The sequence below is a fragment of the Balaenoptera borealis genome (genome assembly GCF_965194805.1).
Source record: "Balaenoptera borealis genome assembly, chromosome: 9".
In the NCBI taxonomy this organism is placed as follows: Eukaryota; Metazoa; Chordata; class Mammalia; order Artiodactyla; family Balaenopteridae; genus Balaenoptera; species Balaenoptera borealis.
In genome coordinates, this window is record NC_138873.1 from 8,517,162 (window position 1) to 8,538,883 (window position 21,722).

Consider the following 21,722-nt stretch of genomic DNA (forward strand, 5'->3'; position numbering starts at 1 on the left):
CCCAGTACCAGGCTGGTTAGAAGCCACTTCCTCTGTCCTTTTTCCAGTTCAGTCACACAGGTTCTTCATGGACCTGGCACCTGGTGCTGTAGGGAGAGGTGACCCAGTCCACCAGCACATCTTGCCGGGGGACCATTCGCCTCGATGTTGCCATCTGCCTCCTTTTGTTCATATATATCCTGACTCCTCATTTTCCCTGTAAGTTTACCTGAGGCTAGAAACCATACCCCTTCCTCGTCACCCTTTATCCTGCAGGGTCAACATGATTGTTGACAATGAACTTTATTTCTGTTTGACCTTGGAATGAGTTTTTGCATTTGATTATCAGAGGGTCCGATATTTAGGGATTTCTACTTGCAGTGAGATCTCATGATACGCCTGGAAAGAACCAGATCACTAAATGACGAGGAGCACAGACTGGGAAGGCCTGGCTCACTGGGTGCCTGGAAGACGCTCAGTCCCCTCTGCTCCTGCAGTAGCTGCCTCCAGTCTGGGAACCGGCAACTGCCCCATTCCCTGCCAGGGGTTCCTTACTGCCGGCAAAGTGGGAGTAAATAGAGGGTGTGGGACGTCAACAAAGCACAGTGGAGCGGAATAGATCCCCCACCCCCCCCCCCCCGCCCATTACAGCAGAACATACGCCAGAGGTCTGTGGCCTTTCTCAGTAAAATGCAAAACAAAGCTCATTAAAGCACACCCAGCCGGGCACAGCTGGGAAAACACTGGCGATCAGTATTTTGCAAAAATAAAGCCAAAGTGCTACTTATTGTCGAATTGCCACACACGAAAGGAGCTGCAAATACAACTTCAGTTCAGCATTAGAGCCGCTAAATTGGGCCCAGAAATCAAGGCTCTCAACTATACCGAATGGGCAGGAGGGGTCTGGAGAGCACATCGTGGGCAGAGCCTAGGCAGGGACTCAGGGACCCGACCCAGCTGCACTGAGGGGTTGCTGTGTGTGTGTAGGGGTGCTGGTGAGAAGCCCCCTTTCCCTGCTGTGCCACATGAGAGGGTGCTAAGGCCAGGTCCACCCGACGGTCCGGGTGTGGACGTGCGAGCCTCCCCATGCTTTCCCTACACCCAAGGGACTTGGTACTTCCTGAGAATGATGCTTTCCCTGCAAAGGGACAGACCAAGACAGCCCCGCTCTGCTTTGTTTCCGCAGCTCAGGAGCCTGGCCCAGCACTGCCCCTCAGCACCAGCGGCCGGACTGGGCAAGGTTTTAAGCAAGGTGTGGCCACCCACCAGGTAGGTGAAGACACCGCCCGCCCCTGCAGGGAACCCGTGGAGCCGGGCGGGGGGCCACATGGGTCTCTTCTCATTTCATCGCCCATCGCTCAAGGGTCTGTGTCTCTGGGGCACCTTCCATCCTGCAGGAGGACAGGTCGTGCTGCGAAGGTGAACCGGACAGAGGAAGCCTCAGCTTACTCCCAGGCACCGGCCGCCCCTGGGGCCGGGCATCAGGCTGCTCGCTGGTCCACCTGGGCATTTTGGCATCATGTGGCTACGCTCCAAAAAGAACCAAAGAGCAGGAAAGAGTTCACAAAAGTGAAAAGTAGGTCTAAGACTGATGTTTAAATTTAATCTTTTCTTGGCTGAATTGGTCCAAATTGGATGAGTGTCCGTGTCCCTCCCTGGGCTCTCACTCACCCCAGGAAGTAAGGGGCAGAACAAAGGTGTGGAGCAGCTGCCCGTTCTCGGGCATTTCCCATACCACGCCGCCCCCCATCGCCACCCTGCGTCATTTACCCGCCAGCTCGCCTTGGGATGTGGACCTGGTTATTATCCCGGCAGGACTGAGAGCGGTTGGGAAACTTGTCCCAAGATGACAAAGACTGGGATGCCAGTTCAGATCTGAGTGACGCCGAAGCCTCCAGGCTTACCTAAAACTCTGCACAAAGTGGGGTTAGAGGGACCTAAAGCAGCACGGCAAGGACCCTGGGAGGATGACCCAACAGAGGCCGCTCCAGGCAGTGGACAGTATGTGGCGAAGCCAGAGTGCGCTCTGCGGAAGGAGGCCACCCTGTGATTACGCGGTGGTCCCTCCCTTACCCCCAGACCCCACACTTGGGCACAAAGCCCCCATTCCAGGACACCGGGGACACACAGAACTCATGTCCACTCAGACGCATGGAGAGCATCCCCAACTTGTGCTGGAGGCCAGGCTGCTGCGTGACAGCCCACGGCTTCCCTGTAGAATGCTCCCTCCCTCGGAGCCGGCAGGCCGCCTTCCTAAATGTGAAAGCTCAGCTCTTGCAGACAGGTAGTTTCTGCTTTTACACATCTGCTGGAAGCATTTCAAAGGAAGCCACAGCACTTGATGGCAGACAGGATTTTCCCTCACTATCTCCTGTCATTTGAGAATGAAGGTCATACAGCTGTCATCCTGATGGGTGTTTTTGAGTCATAGGTTTGATACCATGACTTGTGTGAAAGGATGGGGGGAGATGGGAGGTCAGAGAAGGCCTGACGGGACATTGCAGGCACAGCCCCCATCTCCACTGACTCAGCGTCACCCGGAGGAGGTGCCGGTACCCAGAAAGTGGCCCTGGCACTAGAGCCGGGTACGGTGTGATCAGGATCCGAGGAGGGGAGAGGAGGGTGCAGAGAAGGGGCCAGGAGCAGAGCAGGACATCTGGGGGGCTTGCTTGAGGGTCATTAAGCTGGGTCAGCGACCCTCAGCCACAACGTGCGGGTGCAGGAGGAGACAGGACGGGTGATGGCAGATTCGCAGGTGCAGGAGGAGACAGGACGGGTGATGGCAGATTCTCTGGGAAAGTTATGGGAGCTCATTTTCTTCATCAGGCAGATGAAGACGACTTTCTCAAGCTCTCCAAACATGAGGGAAAGTTGACTGAAAACGTAGGTAACGCACTTGGCGTTACAGCATTTGCTGCCTGGGAAGCCCACTCTTCATCCCTCCACGTGGAAAAAGATGCCCGTACAGGACAGGATAGATGAGGTCAGCAAAGGGGTGAGGTCACCCCTTTGAGGGTGTAGTAGGAGATGGTTGAAATTTGCTAGCCGGGAGCCAAATACCTGAATCCATGTGCCATGATTTTGACCATCATCTTTAGTGGTTAAAACTTAATATAAAGGTTTCAAAGAATATAAGGACTCTATCTGTCATAAGCTAATATCCACAGCAGGGAAGGATGAGAAAAATCAGGACTGAAAATCCGGTTTAGAGAAGAGTCAAATGGTGGTCGGTCTTGATTAAAACCATTGCATGGTTAACGATATGAAAGTAGAGTGTGTCTGACTTCCGCTAACGCAGACGGATTTCATACCTTTGCTTCCGCGTTAGTGCCCGGTTTACCCAATGCTTTCAAGTGCTGCTGTCTGTGATCAACAAATGATCTGATTCATTCAATCAAATTGTTCTCCTTCCAGTGACATATAAAGGAAAACTGGCTATCTTGCCAATTGATCCTTGTGACCAGATGTTTAGTTTTAGGAGATGCAGGTACCTGTGAGAGCATCTAAGCACGAGCACACTGGGTGCTCTGGCTGTGGGACCAGCTCCAGACCTCAAACTTTACATGAGCTTGGCCCAATCAAACAGAAGTTACATATCCTTTCAGAAGGGAATGCGGTAGAGTGCCTGGCATACAGGAGGTGCTCAGTAAGTGGCTGAAATTTCCACCCTACTTGTCAGGATGACCACACCATTCAAATGCAAGTGACAATTTTCATATGACATTTCACGAGTCCTGTGTGAATCAGGCTAACCACATCTTTTGACCTGATTTAACTCGGAGTTGGTCTCACGTCCACTCTTAATAGCCTAACCTAACTTCCAGGCTGTCAATCAAACACAGATTTACTGAGCACCTTCTGTGTACCTGACACAGAGCTGGATGGTGGGGATGCAAAGATGGATACAACAAAGGCCCTGCTCTCCAGTTGTCCCCAGCGTAGGGACAGGTGAACGAGGAGCCACAGGACAACCAGATAGGCGTTAGAGCCACAGCAAGGTGCTGGGAGGCTCAGAGGAAGCGCCCAGGTGTGCCCCAGGGCGTCAGAGCTGCCTGAGGGTGGAGGGGAAATGAACTGGATTCTGATAGATGAGCCAGGGTTGGCCAGGCTGGGTGGGGCCGCTGCAAGTACAGAATGGCACGTCCTGAACGCCACCACGCATCTGAAGGGCAGCGGGAGATGCCATCTGACTTCATGAGTACAATGTATTATCACCACCACTTGGGGATAACACGGGACCCCTCCAGTTTGGATGTAGTGCATCATTTATATACTCATGAAATTCCTATGGAATAGTGAATCTTAAACAATCAAGGGACATGAAGTCCTTTGAGAATATGAATTTTTTTTTAAAAAAATGATGTCTCCTCCCCCCATGAAGCCACCCTTGGACTCCTGTTTAGGAAATTCTCATGTAGGATACAAAGTGCTTCGAAGCCAGCTGAGACTACGCCGACCTACACACAGCACAGGTACACCTGAGCTGGCAGCCGCGCCTCTGCCTCTGCCGGCCACCCGAGTCTCTTTACACTCAAATCAGGAGAAGCGCTGGGGCGGTGAGACCCGGCGGCGCGGAGCCCACCGCCGCCCGAGAGTGACGCCAATCAGCACCCAGCCGCAGGCCCGCCCCGGACCAGCTAACGTGGGGCGCGCGGTCCTGCTTCCTGCCCCATGTGCGTGTGTGCGGCCGCCGCCAGGCTGCCCTCCGCGGGTGTCTGCACGGAGCCCTTAGCTCACAGCGTGTACCGCAGAACGTTCCATCCACCATCCTCACGCAAGCGGGAGGCTCTCTAGATGATAGTCTATGGAGAGGTCAACAAAATAAACATAACTGGAAAGGCCGAAGCTCACATGAGATTTAGAGTCTGGAGACCTGGCTTTACCTCCTTCTCCGTCGACATTTATCTTCTGTTCCTCACGCGTCTGAGCCTTGGGTTGCCCATCTGTAAATAGGGCGCAAGGATTCCCATCCGATTCACAAGGTAGATAAGAATTAAAATCAAGTGAGATAATGCAGGTGAAGAGTACTCTTAACTCTAAACCTTCTGAAAGCCATGTATTAGTTTTAGAGAAAATATTGGAGAACTGGTGATAACATCACAGGGGGGAAAAGGGCATTTCACTATTACCACCAAACAGTATTTCAACATTAAAAAAAAAAGCCAGACTGCCAGTAGAGAGAATAAATAGAAACTGTCATTTGTTATAGTGTATCATAAATAATACACTTACTTTTTATTTATTATGCAATGTTAGAAAGGAAAAGTAAAGAAAAGGACCCTCGATATAATTCCAGGTCAGAGATAAGAAATTTCTACTTTGTTGGATCAGGTTCTCCTAGAACCCTGGCTGGTACATGTAGGTGCTAAGCAAAGGGTTGTTTTTATTATAAAAGATTTTGCTGGCCTCGGAGAGCCTCTGGCAGAGTGGAGAGACTGTGTGTGACGAGCCTGGCCAGGCTGCTCTGTAACAGTGCTTAGTGCTGTCTTTCTTCACCCACCCGTGTCTCCTCAAGAGCAGAGCCCCGGACGGAATCAGATTTCCCTGTGGTTCCACCACCTGCTGCCTTCTCCCATCACTCCACGACTTTCCCGCCCCTGGCTACAAACTGGGTACGGGAGATAAGTCAGTAAAGGGCAAGATAATGCCAGGTGACCTCAGTGGAAAGCAAACTAAGCAAGACAGGTAAAAGTTCATGTGTGGTCAACTCATCTTTGCTTCATTCATTCATTTGCATATCGTGCATTTTCCACATCCAGGTGCTATGCTGGGGGTGGAGAAATGAATCTGCATTACAATAGAGAAGATAGAGGAGCAGGAAATTAGGTGACAGAGGCTTGCAGACGTCACCCAATCCAGACGACAAGCGGTCCCTGGGTTGAAATGTGGAGGGGACATCTCAGCAAACAGCAGAAGGGTCAGGGCTAACCACAAGAGCCCTGAGAATCTCAAAGGCAGTTGCATCTCTGTGGGATTTTAAGTCTGGGAGTGGTTCAAGCTTATATATTTAAAAAAAAAAAAAAAATCCGCAGATAGTTATGTGGATGATGGAGAGGTTCAGAGAGTTGTGGGAATTAAGATCTGAGGCAAGGAAATTGTGAGAAACTATTTAGTCATGCAGGCAACGTGCCACCAGAGCTTGGAACTTCAGCAATGGCAGCTAAGATGAAAGGGAAAAGGGGTGAATGAGAAATACTTCAGAGGTGGAATTGGACACGTGGAGAAGGAAAAGTCCCAACTCCAGCTCACAGCCCTGGCACCTGGTAACTATGCGATCTGCAGGTTACACCACTGAGTCTCAGTCTCCTCCTCATCTGTAAAATGAGTCTAATTATATAGGAATGTTGTGAGGATTGAAAAAGAATGAGAGTAAAGAGGTGAACCTGGCACATAGCAGGCACTGAATAAATGCTAGCCCCGTAAAAAGAAAGGCTGACTCGTGCCGCAGGTAGGAGTCAACTTTGAAAATAAATGGTAAGAAAAAGGGAAGGAGCAGAGATGAGCTGCCAGGAACCCTAGTGTCGGGGGACAAGGCTTACACCCAGACTTCAGGAGAAACCGCATTGAAACGATGTGGCTGGAGAGAGAGAGGTGCGCCCATGACTTCACTCAGAGCGGCTCCTAATGCAGGAAACCCCAGGGGTCGTGTGGAATAGAGGACCCACATCTATGCTGCCTCTAAACCCCAGCCCTCTGGAAAGCATGGTCTCAAGCTCAGGCTTCCTACTGCTGAAACTAGTTGAACAGCACTTTCTTCCTTTTGCAGAGTCACCAGTCACTCAGAGAACCCCCAAATGCTTCATGACTGTCCGCTCCTTATGTCAAACCAGAGACAAATGAAGGGACTTCAGATCAGAGGGTAGGACTAGGGTAAACTGGTACCCTCCCCTTCCAGTGAGTGGCCCCTTTGAGCACGCTCACTCCGCTTCCATTAGAAACTGACTGCTCTTTCTTCCCCCACTTCAGGCAGGCTCCCGAGCTCGCTCAGGCCAGGAGCTGACTCTGAATGCAGCGGGGGCCCTCAATATACTAGATCAGTTCTCAGGTCAGGTCAGGCTCGAGGGCAGCAGATCAGGTCTCAAAAAGAGCAGGCAGCCAGCACTTTCACTGTGAGAAGCCGCCATTCAGCCCCACTCTAGGCTGGAAACTCATCACCACATGGAAAGGCAAAGGGCAACTTTCCATTCACCATGTATTTGCTACATCACTGGTTTCCTATTTCGGTGCATTTAAAAAATTTCCCCTGGGGTGAGAACCCTGAGGGCCCTTTGTTGTGAAATATGGTTAACACGAGGTGCTTTTTTTTTTTTTCATGACGTTGCTCAGACTAGGTCTCTGTGTGTAGGAAAACTAAAGCCTGGGTGAGTGTACAGTCCTCCAGGATCTCAAAGAAATGCAAAAAAAAAAAAAAAAAGAGGGAGGGGGCGGTTAAGGGGAAGAGCAATGAAAGGAGAGGTGAAAGAAAACAGTGTCTAGACCAAGGTCAAAGTTGGAAAAGCACTTGGCAGAGCAGCATTCTCAAAAAAGAAACCTTACCTACTTCCTTTTGCTGGTCACAGATTATCTATGTGTCCATAGTTTTTAAAGCTCAAATGAATAAGTATCTGATGGATTTAGATCTGTTCCTCGCAATATGGTTTGTAACATCATATTTAAAATATTCAAATATTTTGCTCAAATCATCAGAGGCTCTGTGTCATCTGAATGTTTCCATGTGCTCTAAATCTGCAGGTGACTAAGGCGAATCAGGACAGAGGTCAGAGCATTGTCCTACTGTGTTTAAATAAATGCTTAGAGTTAGTTGACATTGAATAAAATTTTGTCTTTCTGGCTTTTAAAAAAATTGGCAGTAACAGTGGGCCCGCGTCCCTGCATGGTGCCTATGGGCCGCCCCTTTGGACACAGCATGACTTCTGCCATTTTCCACAGTCCCACTGCTATCACTCACCTCAACCATTCACCTTTCCTGCCTGGCGCCTCAGGCATTTGAGGGTGCAACCTCTGGGCCAGGTAGTGAAGCAGGCTCTGATGGGTGTAACCAGACAAAGCTGTGCTTTCTACTAGTGAGTTTTTATCCCTCAGATATATATAAATAATGAGGCATTTCTAAATAAACTCAAAGAAAACCAAAAGACATTTATTTATTTTTAAACAATGTGGGGTTTTTTGTTTTTAATTTAACCGTAGTTGATTTACAACACTGTGTTAGTTTCAGGTGTACAGGTTCGGATTCTTTTCCATTACAGGTTATTACAAGGTATCGAATATAGTTCCCTGTGCTATACAGTAAATCCTTGCTGTTTATTTTATATATAGTTGTGTGTACCTGTTAATAAAGTGTAGGGAGTTCTGGTTCCTATGGTTTGAGTCCGCATTTCTCTACCCTGGTTCCCTCCCTAAATAGTTAATTAGCCATCAGCAAGAGCTGGAAATGCTCTGCCTCACAACCCCCGGGCTTTACTTGGGGCCGTATCATTTCTGGACACCAGCTCGCGCTGAGACTTAACTAAGCGAAGGCAGTGGGAGGTGTGTGGTGGGTGGAAAGGTCAGGAGGCAGAGTGGTACTAACGAGCGGGAACTTTTCATCAGGGAGTTCAGTCAAAGATTCGTGCCACATCACTGATTTCTGGAAAATACTGAGAACTGAAAATTTTATTGTTTGCTTTAAATAACAGAAAGGTGCCCTTAAGTCCCAACACAGCTTTTTTCAAACACCACATCTGAATTAAAGAGAAGGTTCCCTGTATAAAAGATCTGCCTCCAAGAGTTAGTAGAGCCGCCTTTAGGATGGAAGGAGTGGGAGCAAAAGTTAAAGCAACCGGAAAACATGCCAAGCAGGCAGCCATCTTTCCAGGCTCATTTCAGAGCCACAGAGAAGGGTGGCCCACCTCGCCTTCCTTCCTTACGCGCATGCGCGCAAGCACGCACGTAGGCACGCACACACCCACGTAGGCACGCACACACGCACGCTAAGGTCGTCCATCTCCGCCAGAAACTGGGTGAATGACCCGGAAGTGAACAAGCTGGGAACAAGCAACGGAGACTGAGTGGCCCCAGCTTTGTAAAAATCACAAGGAGAAGATGCTCCTGAATTTCGACAGTCTGCGCCGCCTCGCAGCTGGTGTTTACTCGGCACCGCTGCTAAATCACTGTGTGCGGGAAAACCATTGGAGTCGTTCATTTAGATTTCACTGCAGGCTAAACCTTTCAAACTTTAGGGAATACTTTTCTTAATTAAGTAATCAGAGCTTCCCACCCCCGTGCCACAAATGAGTGACAGCGACGCCACTGCACGGCTCCCCTCGGCTCCGGGCGTGGCTGCACCTGGGGGGCCAGCCAGCCCTTGCAGCCTCTGTTCACCTCCTGGTGGGGTTTATTGCGTGTACGGTGACACGAAAATGTATGGGAATCTCTGCCTTAGGTTAAAAAGCTCACAGAAATTCTTAACAGTTACATTATAAGCGTTTATTAGCTATTCACTGATGCAGGACCAACATTTCTTGGTTTATTGTGTTTTATTGTAAATTCGGGTTTAAAAAAACAACCTGCGGTTAGCCTCTTCGCTGTTTTCCCTCCTAATTTCCACCCCGGTTAAGCCAAACTCGCGGTGACTTGCTGTTTTGAGCTGTGACTCCTCACATACTGTCTGCCTATCGATCACTCATCCCTAGAGACTGATTCCTACTCTTCCCCCACCCCGCCCAGGAAAAGCCTGGCATCGGCAGCATCCCTCCAACAGCTGGATCTGCAGCTGGAGCTGCCCAACCAGCAGGGTGAGCCTATCCTCCACAGCCCCGTGGTGCTGACCCAGGGCCCCAAGACCAAGGAGAGGCACCTCCTCCTCTTCAGGGGCCGGCTGGTCATCGCCAAGCAGAGGTGAGTCTCAAGACTGTCACTGTCTTCCTCTCTGTTGAAAGGCATTTTCTTTTCCAAGTCCCCACTGCCTGACAGCACTGCAAGGAAAGCGCCCCTTCATTTGACAAGTGAGGCCCGAGAGGCTGCATGCTTCGGGCAACATCACACATGTAGCAGGTAGAAAACTGGACAATAAGAGTATAGGAGATCCATCATTTAAAAAGAAGTCTTACGTGAACTTGACCTTTGGGGTTGCTAAAAAGTGTGTAATGTGTTCACAGCAACAAATTTGAAATCAGAAATTTAGAAACTCAGTAATTGAGTTAATGTTAATGACCATGATCATCACTTTTCTCTTTGGAAAACATGCAGTTATACTTCTTCAACATTTGCCTTGGATCAGGGGAGGCTATGTCAAAAGAAGTGCAATAGTAATTTTCTGGCCTGTAGAACAGCTACGTACTAGTAATGTCTCTTGATTTCTCTCCCACTCCCCAGAACGGACACGTGCATGTATACTCCTCTGCCTTGAACTGCTGTGGGCAGAGAGGGAAGGAGGAAGACCAGGCTGCTTCTACCCGACTCCTCACATAGAGCCCTCTCCCTCCTCCCTTTCCCCCTTACAGTATCTGATATATTAGCTACACCCAAATGAGAAATGGGACCTAGGGTCACCCGCCAGCAAAGTAACTCCCTTTATCTCCTCTAGGAAGGGGGAGGTGGGCGCCCAAGCAGCTGGCAGTGGGTGAAGAATCCCCCCAGTGGGGTGAGGAAGGTGACGTGGGCCAGTGAGGGTAAGCCACCCCGTGGGCAGCACCCTGCCCCACACTCCTCTCCCTTGGTTTGGGTGGTTCCTCTCCTCCTCCCAGAGGGAACACGAAAGTTAAAGGGAATGAAAAACAGCTTCTCCTGAGGAGGGCGGCCCCTGGCCTCATGCAGTTTCCAAGGTAGCAGCTCAAACAAGGAACAGAGACAGGAGCCGCCTGGCCAGGCCACCAGTTGGCTTTGGCTGCAAAAGGATGTCTGATTCTGAATGAGGGACACAGTGGCCCTGAGGACAGGACACAGGGCACCAGGGGTGTGATCCCCACACCCACCCCAGACCACGAACGAACCTGAGCTCCAGTTAGAATCCCAGGGCAGTGACTACATGGGAGAAAGTCACCTCGGGAGCCGGTCAGGGTTTGTCTTCTGGAAATGAGCTGTGCCTGCCGGCTTCTGAGTCCTTTATTGCCACAACAAAATTCAGAGAGCATTATTAGACTAGAGCGTGTCCCCAGGCCTGGGTGCCCGAGGAACACGCAACCCACTCCGTGCCCTTTCAGAACTGAGCGCCTGCCAGGCACATCACACACGTCAGTGTGCTTAATCCTCACAACCCACTTCGCAGACGAGGAAGGTAAAGCTCAGAGAGGCTGAGTGCTTGCCCCAAGTCCACCAAGAGGAAGTGGCAGAAGCAAGCCTCACACTTGCACCCTGTCTCTCCAGGTGCAGCACTCTGATCCTAGAGGAAAGCTCTCTGACTTGAGTCACACTCCCCAGAGGCCCGCACACATCACATAGGATTCCATGTATTTTTCAGAAAGAAACAGGCCTGGGGAATGTGTGACAGCCTTCCACAAATGCCATACTGGCAAAGAAAAGCTGGGGTGGAGACGGTAAACACGGACATTGGAGACTTGTGGGATTGATACATCAGGACAATGGTGCGCCCCTGGGGGAAAGTTCTGAAGTCCGTGGTCAGCAGCAGGGTCTTCATGCAAAGTGCAGGCCAGAGCCATAGAAAAGATTTAAGGAAAGACACGGGGTAGTCGCCACAGCAGTGGTGGGAAGGGCCCTCTTTTGCGTGGAAGAGGAATGGGCGGGGGGCGTGAGGGCATTGTACTTCTGTTTTATAGGAAGAAAAGCGTTGACAAATTTTTTTATACTTTCATTTAATTTCCCTTGAAAAGTTCTATTTTAAGCTTTGGGGGAAAACATGCCCCATTTTAAAAAGCTTCTCACACCTACCCACCGTGATTAATTCTTTTAGAGGCTTAGAGATTTCAAAGAATTCAAAACACATCTGGCATCCTCCCCCCAGATTCCTCCCCGCCAGGGATGTGTTGTTTTCAGAGCCCTGAGAAATCCCCCGAGACACAAACAGCAGCCGGGGAAATCCTGCTCAGCACATCCCAAGAAAGTGAACTGGCCCCTTCCTGCCTGGTCTGCACAGAGCGCTCTGCAGGCGGTGCTGAATCACCCCGCGCTTTCATTCAGCCAAACACCCTGAATCCTTCCTCAAAAGGCTCGTGCTCGCCCGCAGTCTGGAATGAAACCCGAAGATGAACGCAGGGTGTTGGGGCATCTGTTGAAAGGGACGGTCAGCCACAAGGGCTCCGCTGCACACCAAGGGGGCACTGTGGGTCGGCTGCAGGCGCCAGGTGGTGGCATCCCAGAGACCTCGCCAGGCCCGGCCACATGGCCTCCCCGGCTGCAGGGCTCCAGCAGGGCCCAGAACTGAGACTTCACATACTGCTTAGAAAGGATAATACAGGAACCCTCTTTCTCTTCCCAAAGGAGAGTCAGGGTGACAGCACTCTCTAAGTAGGTGTGTTACATGTCCACACACTCCCATGGCCCAGCCCTCTGACCCACCTTCATCCCCTCTAATGGACCCTGTGCTTCTGTCCACACTACTCCTGCCACCTGGGAGGCTGTACCCCTCTTCCTGTGGCCAGCTCTAACCCAGGCTTAGGGACACGGCTCAGTGCTCAATCAAAGCCTACACTCGAACTGCACTGCTCTATATGCCTCAGTTTCCTCATCTATAAAATGGGGATAGTACCTACCTCATAGAGTGGCTTGGGGTGAGGATGACAAGAGTGGAGATGTGTACAGAGCTTAGGATGGCCGGCCTGACACACATGTTAAGCATTTGCTATGAAGAGGAGTCACTTTCTGAAGTGCTTTCCAGGAAGGATTCTGAGGCCCCACCTTTGGCCCAAAGAGAGAAGAAAAGAGAAGAAATCTCAGTGGCCCTCACTAGCCAGAAAGTTAATTGTTAATAATTCATTAGCTAATCGCTACTGGCATTGTCGAGGGTCTACTCTGCCCGAGGCATTCTGCTGTGTCTGGTAGTGTTTGAGTCCAAGCTCTCAGGCTCTTTATAATGTGGTAAGAAAGGTTAAAATCCATCCACTGTGATGGACAAAAGGGAAGGAATGATGACTAACTCTTGAGTTTAGTTTCTGTGTGTGTGTGTGTGTGTGTGTGTGTGTGTGTTTTAATTCAAAGAGTGAAACTCCTATGTGTGTGGAAGTATATTCAATTTATCTAGTTTAGAGTAGGATATTCTATGTCTTTAGGATGTACTTGGTATCGTATTCAACTATGCATAATGAACTATTTTAAAGAAATTTTGCTGTATTTTTACAGGATTTGATATCTAATTTGTAAAGCCTTGTAGAACCATGAGCCGCCTGGTTATTTGTGTGATTAGCACCAGTGAGTGAAAATCTATGATAGTCTCAGCAGCCTATTGACAAGAACACAACCTTTGCTTCCACAGCCAAAGGGAAATGTTTTCGGTTGCATTTTACTATAAATAGCGTGAGACACAAAGAAGTTAAGTGTATTTCAAAACATGCCCGGATGGTTTTGAAATATCCTTTTACCCTTGAGGCAGTAGCAGTTCACGGTTGATAATGACCACCCCCAGCACTGGCTGCAGAGCCCTGGGTGAAATGAAAACATGGGGTGCCTTGTACAAAGAGCAGAAAATGAAACCTAGCGCAGGGGCCTTCTGAGCATGGGGACATGTGTGACAGCACAGGTCACACGTTCACGAGGCTGGCTCAGGCTGCCCCCCTCTTATGGAGTTAATGTATTTTAACATTAACGTCAATGTATTAACGTATTTAAGGAACTTACAAGCTTAAGGCCTTTACTTGACATATTTAGCAACATTTACCAATATTTAACAACATTTATTTTGCTCCGCAAAAGGTCTTATTTCTTTTCCAAATATCACATTTTAGAATAAAATAGACACAGCCTCAACATAATTTTTTTTAAATAAAAGTTATGTAAGTGCATTTCTCACATTTTCTGTGAATTTCAATAAATAGCTTTAATCGTTTTGCACTGAAATGTGAATTCAGTGTAGATTTCACTATGTGCTCTCATTCACAAGTTGACATAGCCTGTCCTGGCACTCGTCTTACAAAGGCCATACTATCAGACAACAGGATTTGGAAGAATTTAGATTGCCTATTCCTACTGACTAAAGTAACAGAAACCTATTTATTACCCACACCTTGGGAACATTTCTTCATCAAGACTTATCCAAAGCAGCCCATTTGGAAAGAGAAGTTTTAGGAGCAAACCTGCTGAATATAGCAAACATAACAATACGTGCTTACTTTTGCCAGCCACTGTGCTAAATCCTTCACTTCTAGTAACTCACTTCGTTCTCAAAAAATTCCTATCAGGTGGGAAATGACATCCTATCACTTGTGCCATAGGCTGTTCTTAGAAGCAAGGCAACAAGTCCAGCCTGCACTCAATAGGGGAAAAATTAAACTTCACCTTTTGGGGGAAGATATGCCAAACGATTCATGAACATATTTTTAAGCCCATCATATCGACATACGTATTAGGTTTAAAGCCATGAGACTCGATAAGATCACTAAAATAGTGAGCGTCAAGAAAAAAGAGAAGGGGACTGAGGACTGAGCCCTAGGATGCTTCAACGTTCAAAGGTTACTTTTCTATTCGATAGATAGGCAACCAGGCACGGAAGCTGTTTCCCAAGGTCACCAAGCCCGTGAGTGGTGGAGCCGGGCCCAGGACCCAGGCACTTGGGTTTCAGAGCCTGCACTCTTCACTGCTCTGTTGCTCTGAAAGAAACCACAAAGGCCCAAGTTCAGCAAGTAAGCAGACTAATGGAGATGTGTAAACTGATATTTGCCATTTGGTCTGGTGTGTAATAGCCACGAACATGATCATGTCTTGGGTTCTTGGCCTCGATGTATCTGCCACCAGACGATGGTGCTAGTCATGTAACCGTTAGTTTAATCAACACATTTTTTGCTGAGCATCTCTGTATATTAGGCACTATTCTAGGCACTTGGGATAGAACGCAAAAAGTCCTGCTCTTATGGAGCTTATATTCTGGCAAGGGGAGATAGAAAATAGATGAGAAACATAATAAATGATCTAGTATGTTGGAAAGTGGTATGTGCCATGGGGGAAATATGGAATTGGGTAAAAGGAGTTGGCAATTCCTAGCGAAGGAGGGGTCAGTGGCAATAGTGAATAGAATGGTCAATACAGTCCTCATCGCAAAAGAGAGTTTTGAGCAAACCTGAAGGAAATGAAAGAGTTAGCCGAGTGGATATCAGGAGGGAGAGAATTCCTGGCATAGAAAACAGCAAGAGCAAAGGCCTGGAGGCTGGCGTGTGCCTGGCATGTTGAAGGACAGCAAGGCGGCCAGTGCGGCAGGAACAGAAAGAGTGAGGGTGGGAGGTTGGGAGATGCTGCCGGCAGGTAACAGGTGCCAGATCAGGCAGGGCCTGTGGGCTCATAGGAGGGAGGACCTGGCTTTTCCTCCTTTGCTGAGTGAGATGGGAGCCATTGAAGGGATTGTAGCAGAGCAGTAATATGATCTCACTAAAGGTTTAAAAGGATCACACCCGCTGCTTTGCTGAAAATAGCCTAGGGTCAGGGAGGAAGCAGGGGCAGAAAGAAGGGTGCCTCAGAACCTGACATCTATCTCACCTCCAGATGAGTGATCCAGGGGAGTGAGGGATTACCCCAAATGGAAACCACAGGCTTTTCGTGATCTAATCTCAGAGATGACATTTGATTACTTCTACCATAATCTATTCAGTAGAAGCCAGTCAGGAAGTTCACGTCACACTCAAAGGGAGTGAAATTAAGCTTCACCTCCTGAGGAAAGGTATACGAAAGGATTTATTTACTGGTTATGTTTTTAAAGCCATCACATCGACATACAGATTATAGTTAATGGCGTGAGATTGGATAAGATCACCAAAAAAAGAAAAGGGTTCCAAGGACTGAGCCCCAGGATGTATCAACATTAAAAGGTTGGGGAGAAGATGAAGAACCATCCAAGGATGTCAAGAATGAGAGACTTGTGAAATCGGAAGAAATCCAAGAGAGTGTGGTGTTTTGGAGCTAAGTGAAGAAAATGCAAAAGGGAGGAAATGCATCAAGGAGGAGAGAGTGGCCAACTCTGTCAAATGTGGCCGTAGGTGGGGTAGCCATTATCCTTCTGGCCCAGGCCCAGCTCACTCCTGGTTTTGTCCTGATGTTATTCCTAGTAGTACCCCCATTTCACTCTTAAAAGCAGCCCATTTTGACAATGAATTATATGGACATCCTACACATAAGTAATATGAACTCTGAGATATGGGAATTGGGTCCAGAAATAGATCATTGGTAACAAGGGGAGATCATCTAATTAGTGATTTACTGTGAGACATATATCAGCATTCTTTTCATTCAAAATATTTTTCTATTAAAAGTTATTAAAGAGCTAAGTAAAATATTAACTAGTATTAGCATAAATATAACATGAAATAACATACCAAATTGGAGTAAGATTTTAAAAATCACAAATGCAATTAGTTCAGTAAATTTTAACTCTTCTCAATCATTATTTGATGTAGTCACAGTTACACTAAAGTTTGAGTACAGCTTGAATCCAAGCTCACGTTATGAATTAGGGATCTTGAAAAATTGTGACTATTACAATGCTACCGAATTGATAGGCTCTTCTTGTTGTTGAAACAAAATAATTTGACCAACTGGCAAAAAGGGCATCTTCAATGCGATCCAAGTAGATAAAATAGAAACAGACACCCCAGGATTTGTGTTTATTCATAATTATTCATGAAACGCTTTTCATTTGATAAAATATACAAAGTCTCTAGTTATGGCTTGTTCCCCAACTCCCATGGCTGCCCCTGCTCTCACCTTCCCTGCTGGCTACTTCTGAAGGAATGACCCCCCTCCCCACATGGCATCTCCACTTAGCCTATGCCAAATTTAATTAACATCTGTCATTTACTTGCCCTTACTATGGCCCAGGCGCCATTTTTAATCACTTTGCACATCTTGATATGTTCGGTCGCCTACCTCAGCTCTGTGAATGTGTGTAGCCCATGCCTGTACCTTCAGACCTGCTCAAGTCACAGAGCTAGAATACTACCTCACAGTGACCATTTGTCAAGTGAAAGACAACTTAGGTGAATTATTAGCCTTGTTGAAGAATAAACTCTGGCTCATTTTTGGCCCTTTTAGGGAATGGAAAGTTAAAGTTTCATTTTACTTACTTGGTCTTAGATCATTTTTTTCTTGGGATCCTTGCTTCGTTGAAAAAGGGATCTCCATCCACAGGAAGAGGAGATTATCCTGACTGTTCAGGTGAACACTGGTGAGGGAAAAGATGGTAGAAAGGAAAATTATGTATAAAATCTTTCTAAGTGTTTCTGATATGAGTAGTGTTCTCATTTTAACTATCAGAAACTCTGAAATGATTGTTTCCACAGAGGATTCTACGATATAGTCTCCATCTCTGACTGTGGGGCTCTATCTGAGGAATCGGCCAGGGTTCGTGACCATTACAAGGCATCTGGGTGCCTTTCACAAGAGAGTCCCAAACTGAAAAAATCAGCGCACTGATTTAGGGAGCCAGGGTGACACAGAGGGTTGGAAACAGAACCCAAACCCAACACTTGCGAGCACTTCTGTGTGATGAACTCTGAAGCCCTTACGTACAACACCTAATTTTATCTTTACAATCACCCTATACATCAGGTACTATATTAGTCAGCTAATGTCACAAAAATGACACAGATCATCTCAAAATACAGTAGCTTACAAAAACAAGCATTTACTTCTTGCTCATACAGCTGTAGGTCATCTAGCATCTGACTGATGCAGCTGGGCTCAGCTGGGCCTGGGTGCCCACCACAGGTTAAGTTCATGCGTTCCCCAGTGTCTCTTATTCTTCTGGGACACTCAGGGTTTGTGCTTCTAATGGTGATGCAGAGGTGCAAGGGGGCACATCCAACCTCACAAGCATGCTTCAGGCCTTTGCTTGCCTCATGTACACTAACAAACAGGTCCAATGGCCAAGCCCAAAGTCAAAGGCCAGGGACAGACACTCTGCCCACCAGGAGGCCACGTCAGGAGTGTGGATGTGTAATACTACCATAGGAGCATGAGGGTAGGGACCAGTAACTCAGTCCAGCGCGGGTGCTATTATTGCAGTCACCTTAGAGATGAGGACATCAGGAGAGGGTAGAAGACTTGCCCAGTGTCCCACTAATGTTAAGTGGAGACACTGACATTTAAACCCAAGCAGACGGGCCCCAGAGCACAAACTGTTATGCAGGACAGCTCAATGGGGACCAGGCAGGAGCTCCTGTGGGCCAGGAAAGACTCATTAAAGGTCAGACACAGAGTGGGAAAAGGCCAGGGGAAGGAGGAGGCTAGGATCAGCCTAAGAGAACTCCTGCCCATGCTGATCTTGTAGCTGTACAGACCACTTAACGACAGGCTTGTAGAGGGCGTCTCCTCTTGGCCAGGCATGGAATCAGAAATTGGCAAGTTTATACCCCCAAATAAGGAAGCTACTCCAAAAATCCTTTCAAAATTCTAGTAGTTAACCAGAAGTTGAATCTCTTTATAATTATGTCACTTCAAGTTGTATGTAATGAGTACAACAAAAGCACAACTTTATAAATAAATAAATAGCTGGATAGGTAAATAAAGTTTAAAAATATAACTGTAATATCTTCCCACTGTTCGAGAATTGGTTCATGAGAAGTTTTCCTGTTGTACTTTGAATATGTTTAAATGTATTTTTAAGTATACATATTTTTAATTCATGGAATTCCAAAATTTTTTGCCTTTCCAAATATTGAATTTAAGTTTTGAGAATTTTGATCAGAACCTAAAAATCTACCCAGTTCTCATGTCTAAGACAGGAATAAATTTCAGTTATTTCAAAAACTATTTTCTACTATTGTAACCAATTATTGTGTACAATGGGTAAAAAACTAATAAATTCAATATAGCTTATTTTTTAATGTTTAATAACTATGTTAAGTGCTTGTAACAAAAACAAGATGAGTATAAAGAGAAGAGTTTTTTACATTTAAAAATGAACATTTTGATTTTGTATTATAGCAAAATGGTTCCAGTTTGGGCAGTATTTCTTAAAATTTCAGTGAAATACAATCTATTTGGTTTCTTATTTCTGACCAAATCAAATCATAATAGCCTAATGGATTATGAAACAATAATTCAAAGAAAGTACCATCAAAGGAGAAATGACAATCTTGTTTTAACCCCAAAATAGATCAAGTTGTAATTACTTAATATGTAGGTGATGCAACACTAGTGCTTTCATAGAAACAAAAGGGATTCTCACAACTGATGTCATTGCACAATTGGTATATACCACCCTGGTTCATTGTGAAACGTCTATCTTAATTTCTATTCAGCTGCAGATAATTGCATGTACACATTTTGTCTTTGTTTTCAAAATCTTTAAATATAACTGTAGTAATACTTCCAACCATATTATTAAAATAAATTTACTATTTTAAAATGGGATTTCTTGTTTCACTATTAGATATAGAATTTAAAACTAGCCCATGTTATATACTATTTTACATCTTAAGTGCAATTATTAGAAAATAACAGTCACAATACATCAATCAATCGTTTAACTCAAAGATACAGAAAAGCAAAATTTTCATCCAAATGAGTAGAAAAAGTAAAAAGAAATTTAAAAGTTGGAAATAAACAGAAGTTTTTAAATGTAAAAATAAAAATAAGAAGATACCTAGTTTGCAATAGCAAACAAAATCATTAAAATATAGGAATAAAGCAGAGCAGAGCAGAAACTGAGACACAGATGTAGAGAACAAATGTATGGATGCCAAGGGGGGAAAGTGGCGGGGGCGTGGGGGTGGTGGGATGAATTGGGAGATTGGGATTGACATGTACACACTGATGTGTATAAAATGGATGACTAATAGGAAAATAAATAAATAAACATTTTTAAAAAGGAGTTAGCTGCATTAAAACAACAAATACTCTAAAGTTTGTTAACTGAAATGAATCTGAGCTTGGAAGAAAGAGGGATGTGTTGATTAAAACTTTGTACTGGGATTAATTAGTTAAGAGTTTCTAAAAATAGTTAAAATAATGAAATTGTATGTGCCAGTAAAGAATAAACACATGATAATGCTTTCCTATTTAAAAAAGAAAAGAAAAATACTCAAGATCCTTATAGGAAAGTTTTAAACTGGCAATTAACTTCTCTAATTGGCAACCCCCAAATAGAGAAGTTACTCCCAAGATCTTTTCAAAATTCCACTAGTTATCCAAAAGTTTATTTTCTTTATATTTTTCTGTCATTTCAAATTGTCTGCAACTTGAAATAAACAAAGACTTGAATAGTGGAGGGTTGTACCATATTTATTGATGGAAAGATTCAATAGTGAAGCTATCATTTCTCCCCCAAATTACTGTATAATTGTTTTACTAATCAAAAATCCCCAGAAAATTTTTTAGTAGAACTGGTTCTTAAATTCTTAAATGTGCAAAAACAGCCAAGACAAGTTTGTCAAGAAAAAGAAAGAAGACAGGCTCTACCATCTACCTGAAGAAGATATAAAGCCATAGAAATTAGAACAGATGGCTTTGGGTGGTGGCATTGTGGAAAAGAAAACATATTAACATATCCCGTTACTGCAGGAACAAAGCGGAGGTGGAAGAGGAACTGGGGACACTTCGAGTGATGTTCAGACACACTTAGAAACATTGGCCCTGTGGCAGAGCTAACAGGGGGCCCGCACTGTGATACGATTCGGCAAGCTGAATGTGCAATTCTCCACTAGGCACTAAGCTTACATTTCTGCAAGTTGCCTAGCAGTGTTTTGCATTATCACAGGCTGTAATGCCAGATGGAGATACATATGCATAAATTTGCTACCAGTAGATTCCAATTTTATCATTCTCACAGAAATAAAATTTTGCTAAACCGCGCTAGTTACAATAAATCCAAACGAAATCCACTTTGCTAAAAATCCTATCCTTTAAAAGTTTTGTTTTTCAGTGTTAATTGGAATATCAAAACCCTTTTTGTAAAGCATACAACTAGTACAGTAAAAATAGAACATTTTCTTTTCTACCACTTTGCAGGGGCGTTCTTCGGGCTGCCAACGCCCGCAGGAGCCCTGCCACCTTCCAGTCTGGTGCTAGGAGGTCATCATCCAACGTAATTGGCTTTCTCCTATCCTCTTTTCTCGGGAGATGAGGGCTGACCAAGGAGTGCTGGATTGTCTCCCCTGGGTGAGGCTGTTAGGTTTGGTGGTAGGCAGCGTGGAGTTCTGAAGTGAGTGTGAGCTTTGGAGACAGTCAGTTTCAATCTTTCTCAGGTCATTTCTGGGCTCTGTCCTCCTGGGCACGTGTTCCCGGACCTGCAAGATGACCTAATCAAGCGCCCTTGTAGACTCTTACTAAAGCTGTAATGTTAATGCGCCAAATCCTTGGTGCTCCACAGATATTAGTTATCTTCCTTAAATATTGATTTAAAAATAAAAATGGAATGAATTTTTAGAGTAGTGTGTGGAGGGTTTAAGTACTTCTGAATTCCTATAAGTTTTTTTGGTTTTGGGGGGGGGGTTTGTTTGTTTGTTTTTTAAGTCATGGATTCCCTTGTTCCAGGTCTATTTTTTACAGGAACTTCTGAATGTAAGGATGAGGGAAAGCTGATTGGAGGGTGGACGCCCCAATCCCAGAGTGTGGACTAGGCAAGGGCCCCAGGGCTGGGTCAGCGCTGAGGGCTGCCCGCCTCTCTCCCT

The 21,722-nt window shown here is 46.1% G+C and overlaps 1 protein-coding gene across 4 annotated transcripts; it reads left to right on the forward strand.

The window, feature by feature from the left end:
- The first annotated feature begins 817 nt into the window (after window positions 1-817).
- On the forward strand, window positions 818-21,477 carry LOC309635061 (uncharacterized protein). Of its 4 annotated transcripts, none has more exons than XM_082405821.1 (4): window positions 818-1,248; window positions 9,685-9,855; window positions 10,544-10,628; window positions 11,918-21,477. In XM_082405821.1, exons 1-3 carry the CDS (start codon window positions 1,106-1,108, stop codon window positions 10,581-10,583), a joined length of 354 nt encoding a protein of 117 aa, XP_082261947.1. In that variant the 5' UTR covers window positions 818-1,105; the 3' UTR covers window positions 10,584-10,628; window positions 11,918-21,477. The 4 variants fall into 4 exon arrangements, with proteins under 4 accessions (XP_082261947.1, XP_082261948.1, XP_082261949.1 ...); XM_082405822.1 differs by having other exon boundaries at window positions 21,061-21,477; XM_082405823.1 differs by having other exon boundaries at window positions 10,333-21,477.
- Window positions 21,478-21,722: the final 245 nt, after the last annotated feature.